General features: G+C 39.5%; 1 protein-coding gene across 1 annotated transcript; it reads right to left on the minus strand.

Moving 5' to 3' along the window:
• Positions 1-1,412: 1,412 nt before the first annotated feature.
• snorc (secondary ossification center associated regulator of chondrocyte maturation) lies at positions 1,413-6,166 on the minus strand. Its single transcript, XM_053330307.1, has 3 exons — positions 6,091-6,166; positions 1,627-1,794; positions 1,413-1,522 (listed from the first exon to the last, which is right to left on the minus strand). Exons 1-3 carry the CDS (start codon positions 6,164-6,166, stop codon positions 1,413-1,415), a joined length of 354 nt encoding a protein of 117 aa, XP_053186282.1.
• Positions 6,167-7,488: the final 1,322 nt, after the last annotated feature.

Below are 7,488 nucleotides of genomic sequence, written 5' to 3' on the forward strand. Positions count from 1 at the left end.
CAGTAGGCTTGTGATCATCACCAATCTCTCCTCTGTGTTTTTGGACCATAAGGACTTTGTTTGTAAAGGATCACTCTTTTATTATTATTTGAGACAATTTCAACATTTCTTGCTGAATTTTCTACATAAATTAATTAATTTAAAAGTACATTTTAACAAAAAACAAACTGCAAAAGTGAAAAGGGAATACAGTTCTATGGTAATAATGTGTTATGATTTGTTATAATTAGAGCAAAGATTTTGCACGCTTAGAAAAAAATATATAAATATTAATTCCTGGGTGCTAAGTGACCTCCCAAAATAGTTACATTCTTCTCCACAAACATTGTGTTGTACACTGTAAAGACTCAGTAACAATGTGTTAGAAAAATACACAAGAGTCACAGACATTTGGCAACTCTTTTATTTTTAACTGTAAATCTCAAACAAAATAATTGGGCAGTGTCATTACCATGGCAACTTCCAGCTGTATGACTGAGTACTACGGGCGTATAAAAAAAGACAAAATAATTTTACCATGTCCCCTCGCCACCACCCTCGTACCTTTTCCAGCTGCAAGTTAAACAAAAACTACAAACACTCACTTGAGTACAAACATTCATCCACACTCTCACTTCATATTTGCTCTGCAAGTAAAACAAATAAACCAAGTACCCTTTTTACATTTAATGGAGCTTTTTAAAAATGTTTTCTTCTTATTTTGACTCTACAAATGTTTGTAAATGGTGCAATACAAACTTTAAAGCTTGTACACAGGTAACACCAGGGTAATATTTTTGACATTATTTTGGCACAGTGTAAAATCTGTGCAATACATGCGTAGGCAAATGAAACTAAAAAAAAATCTTTCATGTTGGGTGTAGAAATGTAAGAAAAAAAAACTAACAAAACGGATATGTAGGGCAACACTTTCACAAAGAGAAACACTCTCTCAAGCAGACACACACACTTCATGTAGAAATAAAGGCAAACACATGCAGGATACTTCACAACAAACTCTCAAGACAAGAAAATCAAAACTACAGAAAACAAACAGCCCACAAACATGAAAAAGACTTTTGAACACGCGTGTAAGATCTTGAAAGGACAAAGTACAAAGCGGAACAAACTTAAAATGACACTGGAAGAGCCAGCCAGTTTCTAACATTACACCTTTAGTAATAAGTGGACATGTGTGAGTGTCTTGTAAATATGGTGCAGAGCAGCGTATCGTTTCTCAGTCAAGGGACCTGCCACATTTTCCAGCACCTACAGCAAAAGCTAAAGAAACACCCAAGTTGTCTTTGTATGAAAGACAAAGAGTGAGAGTTAAGAGTCGAGAGAAAAGCGAAAGACAGACACACTAACTAGCAACCACACACTCACGTCGTGCAAACACATTCAGGACACACACGAGGTGGGATGTTTTCACTCTAGGAGGCGGTGAACTTCCTGAGTGTGATGACGATGAGGGCGAGGAGGACAGAAGCTCCCAGGAAGACTGCTATAACGATTGCTGTGATGGCCCCCGGCCCCAGGACCCCTGCACACACACACACAAACACACACAAATAGATATATATGAATCATGTGAACACATAAATAAAATAGGGGCTGTGAAAACTAGATCAAACATTTCAGTTTTACCTTCCTCCTCATCAATGCCCTGGGAGTGTGTGGTGTCCTCGTAGTCATACGTAAAGGACTGCTCCGTCATATCCTGGAAAGGGTCTTTGGTGGTGACGTCGCTGGGTGGCTCCCCAGACATGGTGTCCTGGTTGTCCCTGGTTGTTGAGGCAGGGTCTGCAACTGTCTCTGTAAAGGAAGAAAATAATTCCACTCACCATTTCAGCTTCTTTGAACATGACTGATCCAGAACCAGACATCTAATCACTTGATCCCTGTATTGACAATGACTGCCTGCTGTGCAATATTGACTTACTGTGTGTTTTTATAAGGCGGTAATTTCACTGACGAGGCACGCAGCTTTGCTAATGGCTCTGTTTGTCTTTTCTCTGGACACGGAGGCCTTGGGGATTCAGAGCGGCAAACATGGCTCCATCTGTAATGACTCCAACAGCCTCTCTCTGTCTCACTGGGTTAACGGCTCAGGCAAGAGTATAAGGATGTCTTTGTAGAGGATGGACATGTTGTCCATTTGAGCTACAGGTAGCCTCGATATGTTTCTGTTTTCCAAGGCATCACGTCTACTGTCTGAAAAGCTCCTTTAATCAGAGTTTGGGTGGTTATTTCAGTGGAGTACAGGTATATACTTCATGTTTTAGTGTACTATGTAGTACAAAGGGGACTGCTGACTAGATGAAGTCTTCTGCCCATTGTTTGTCTGTTTCTCTTCCATCCCAAATTGTCCTCCTTTGACATTCCTCCCATCTGAGCATGAAGTTCCCCTGAGACTTTTCACACCTCTACAGTAGCCAGAGGAACAAAGTCTCTTTCTAGGCCACATAATTCTGTTTCCTAACACAACTCTCTCTGAGCCCGGCTTCTGGTAACCCTCAACTAAAGAGCGTAAACCGCCAGAATGACTCCACGATTGTGGTTGCTGCCATCTCTCTGGTAGTTGAACAGCTGTACAACTTTTCTTTTGAAATGCAGAGGAACAGAGGAAAATCTGATCTTCATCTCACCTGAGAAAATAAACTCTTCACACACAAGCCCACCCATTCAAACACTCACTGATTCACTTATCCTACCCTCAGCTCTACGCATACCAACAAAACCATACACCAAATATGTTTACGCTCAGCTTATTTAACGCTACATATTTACTTTGTAGGCTCTGACGCCCTAAGTAAACTCCTTCACCTTGTTTCACATCTTTTCGCTACTCAACGGTTTCATTTTATTGTTGCTAATGCCGTGTAGAAGCTCAAAAATGGTTAAGGATGATTAGGAACTTGCAAAATATGGATATGATTTAAGCGGTGTGTTATCTGGTTCTGATATGCACTTCTGATGTGAGTATTTTGATGCTGCTGTGTTGACTCAGAGTCATATGCAGCTTCCTGTCCCGTAGCTGGCTGGAGGTTTGGAGGTCCGGGCCACTGGCCAGCTCAGCCATCAATGAGGCCTTCAGCCGAGGGCACAAAAGCCAGCTTGTGCAGTCACAGAGAGCGGCAGGCTGCAACCAGTAACAACCGGCCAGGCCCAAACCAGGCACCGGCTGGGCACTGCATGTCAAACAAACTTGTTTATTAAATAGTCCCTATGTGTAAAACGCTGTGCCTTCTGGACAGCTTGATTTAATGAGAAGGCAAAAAATAATAACATGATGTTTTCCGTTGGTATTTGTTTCCATTAGGAGGGGTTTACTTGCACTTTTAATTTCTGTTTGATGGAATTAACATAACTTGAAGCCTGGAAAAAAACAAAACAAAACATAATTCAGTTACCCGCTAGGTCAGTGGTTTCCAGCCTTTACTGTCTGATGTATAGCCCAGTCCTATCCTATCCATCCATAATGCAAATATGTTCAAATATATAATATACCACATGTTATTTAACATCATTCATTTAAGAGGCTAATTGCCTTGTTCAAGTTATTTGTGCTAATTATCCATTACTTTTAGCAAATTATTTCAAGTGTTAATCTATTATTTTTAGCTAACTGTTAGTAACTATTAGTTTTACATAACTATTTCAAATATTTACCCATTACTGTAAGTTAGCTATTTCAACTGTTTTTCTATTATTTTTAGCTAACTGTTTGTTCATTAGCTTTACATAACTATTTCAAATATTTACCCATTACTATAAGTTAGCTATTTCAACTGTTTTTCTATTATTTTTAGCTAACTTTTTTGACTGTTTGTCCATTATATTTTAGCTGTTTGTTCATTAGTTTTAGTAACTATTTCAAATATTTACTCATTACCTTAAGCTGCTATTTCAACTGTTGATCCATAGGTTTCATATTCCCCCGGTGTACTTGTACACGTTGGAAATCACTATACAACACACTTCAGATGTCAATCAAGAAGCCTCCTTCTATTATACCATAAAAAGCCCATAAGTCATAAAAGCCTGGCACAGGCTTTAAGGAAGGATGATTTCAGACACTAAAAATACAGAAGGCCATTTGTTGGTACCTCAGGATTTCACACCACCAAGAGAGATGACAAAGCATGCAAACAGCTTAGTGTGAAAATTAACTAAGCCAACTATTGCAACCGTGAGCGTCGCAGCTCAAACATGACATCAATGATGTCCTTGCTTCACCCTCTTTCACTTTTGTCGATGGAGGTCAGATTTTCTATGTACAATATTTGACCAGTGCGGTTTGGATTGTATTCTTGAATATAGAAAGTAGGAAAAGGGTTTGGTTGCTACAACTGGTCTCCATGTCCAGGAACAAAACTAGTGATGGATCCCTTTCTGTGTTTGAGGGCAGAGTCTCTCAAAATATTAGATCAGCCATTTTGTGGAATATCAAGGAAAGAGAGAATGTGTAATAGTCACACTGTTTAATCATCTTATTAACACAGCTCTGCTTGTTTCCCATGGTAAGTCAACGGATGAGTCTGCCTGTGATGCTGGTTCAGTCACTGGGTTGGTGTTGTGGTCAAGATTGGTGGCACTACTTAAAAACAGCACGTACACCACATTTCCAACAGCATTGTGCACAACAGATGTGCCTGTGATAGGAAGTGGCTGCAGAATACAGTTTCACATTAGAGTACAGAAAGTAAGAACTCGCTCATAAAAACTTATCTTTAGTATGTTTAAGTTATCTGTAATCGTGAAGTAATTTTTTTCTTCTTTTTCTCTAGAAAAACACTAAGGTGGAATATACGCAACTCAATAACTTCTAATCTCCATCTAGTTCGGATATGTCAATCTGGATTTCCCTGAGTGTTCAAAGTAATTTAACTCATGTTTCAAGCTTAAAACTGTACAGTCAAAAGATAAAAAGACACAAATTGTAGACAACATCAGTGTTAGAAACCCTGGCATGGTCAAAACCTGATTCTATCACAGAAGGTTTTGTCCCACATGTAAAAGGAGACAGTGAGTCTTTTTTTTCACAGGACAAGGAGGATAGCTATAGACTTGTTATATTCCTGTAGTCCCACAACCTTTTTGACCTCACATCTGACCTTTGGGCCTGAGATTTGTTTGACTGTGTGTTGTTGGGGAATTCTTTACCACAGCTTTTCTTGAGCTCATTAGAGAGGCATCAGAGAAAAAGGGACAGAGAAGAACAGGAAATTGACGAAAGTGAAAGAAAGACCATGAGTATGCTGATCTGACAAATTTAAAATAGTGCAGATGCTGAGAAGCTGCTGATGTTAGTTAACACTTCCTGTACACAAGAAAATGTCCACAGAATAACTTCATTTGTGCTCACTTCCTCAAACTTTCCACACATATGAAAAGAAATCAATACCCACGGCTGTTTCAGTACCTCGAAGCCAAACCAATACTAAAAGCAGGATCACTTAAACTTCATAGCTAGAGGGAAAAGGGCACCAAGTATTCAGTTTCAAACACACTTCTAACATCAGACATCACTGAAGCAACTGAGTCTTCCTGTTTGTCAAAGAGCAGCTTTCACAGCTCTGAGAGCTTCAACAACTGCATCATTTACATCAGGCTTCACACTCGCACATCAACGCCCAAGTGTGTGTGGGAAGGGGGGGTAAAGGGGAAAATTACAAATAAACACACCTTTGATACCTACAGAGGACCAAACATCAACCTATTAGTGACTTATAGCAAAAAGCAGGCATCTATAAGCATTTTTGGATATAAAACCTCACACCTACCATTTGAATTTTAAGTCATTGCACTGTTTTAAAGACGACGATTCAGGGAACAAAGCAAAGTCAAATTTAAAAAAAAGTTTTTCTTATTTTTGTCTGACAAGAAGCCACCGATATCAGTCACGGTCACTCCGCTCCTAACCCTAATTTTAACCTATAACAGCATACATACATTTCAATTCAAGTCAGCTATATTGTTTAACTTAGACTGTGTTCTTGTATACTCTTTCATTTGATGAGAATTACTAGCAGAACAAACAAGTGAAATTGCATACCCAAACACAATATTTAAATATAAATATGAAATCAGACACAACAGGAGGTTTACCTGTGTGTACAAATGCCACCAAGAGGCCTAGGAACACCAGGAGGAGGAATCTGCAGATACTGCTGCTGTGAACCATGGTGGCTGCAAGGGATGAGCGTCAATAAAGAGCGAAGCGTCTCCAAAACTCCACGAGCAGTGATTTCAAACCGGTAAGTGACCCTGGGAGATGAAGCAGGAGAAGAGTTCAGGGGAGCGCAGGAGGGAGAAAGGTAGGCAGTCGAGGGGTGAGAGAAGGGGTGGGACTAGGTGTGCCAAGACTGTCTGGACAGTGTGGACTTTGTGAGCACATCATCGCAGGGCCCACCCACTCCAAACTCCTCTGGCCACATAGTTGGGCGTCTGTATGTGTGTGTAACATTTGGTAGCCGCTGACCTTGCCAGGTTACATCACGAAGGTCTCGGCTGGATGTTTTACTCCTTTTCTCTTCAACGGAATATCTGACAACGTAGTACCGGTAAACTCACAGTTAAAATTCGTCACTGAAAGTAAAATTCGTGACTCAACATGCTGGCTCCTTTCAGAGTCATCATTGGATTAATATTACTAATGCATCTTAATGGGGCACTGCAGGGAACTGCATTTAAAACACTGGAGGGCTTCTGTATCCTACATTTCCCATAATGCAACCAGCATCTTTTGAATTAGAAATGTATAGCTGGCAAGCCCAACACCATCTGGGATATCATCATCTTTCTTGACAAGGTCGTCAAATAAAGGTGAAAATGCCTTTAAAAAAACCCCCCCCCAAAATAATACAAACAGTGGAGTAAAAAGTGCAATGCCTCCCTCTGTAATGTTGTGGAGTTTAAGAAGGCACATTAAAAATACATTAAAAAGTGCAATGATCTTAATATTGTACAGCAGCACAGTGGTTGAATAAAGTTACATTAAGTAGGCCTCAGAATTAGGTCAGTGTTTAGGTTTATGTGTATCTGAAAGTGGTAGGGTTTGGTGTACTGCTAAAGAGCAACTTTTTTTCTTTGCAAAGGTTTTCGGTTCAGTCTGATGACGATCTGCGTGTGTACTTTCAAATTTGGCATGTTTTCAATAGGAAGGAATTGTTGGGTTTCATTTCCTCCTTGCAGATTTAAAAACCACAACTGCTTCAATGTTGAATATGCACTACAACTGAACAGCAACAAGATGACCTTTTACTTCCTGAAAGGATTCATAGTTCCCATTTGAACATACTGAAAACAGTGATTATTCACTTTCAATTTCATAATTTTTCACGCTTTAAAGGATTGCACATCTTTAAATTATTTTATGAATCCTGATAACTTGCAACACTTTCACCTTGCAATTTCTCCTTATCACTTTTACAGTTTCAGCTCTTAACAGGATCAATGTAATTTACTTTAAGTGTGACCTTGTGAATGCATGTGGATTAAATGAAT

The sequence above is a fragment of the Scomber japonicus genome, chromosome 12 (assembly GCF_027409825.1).
Source record: "Scomber japonicus isolate fScoJap1 chromosome 12, fScoJap1.pri, whole genome shotgun sequence".
NCBI lineage: Eukaryota > Metazoa > Chordata > Actinopteri > Scombriformes > Scombridae > Scomber > Scomber japonicus.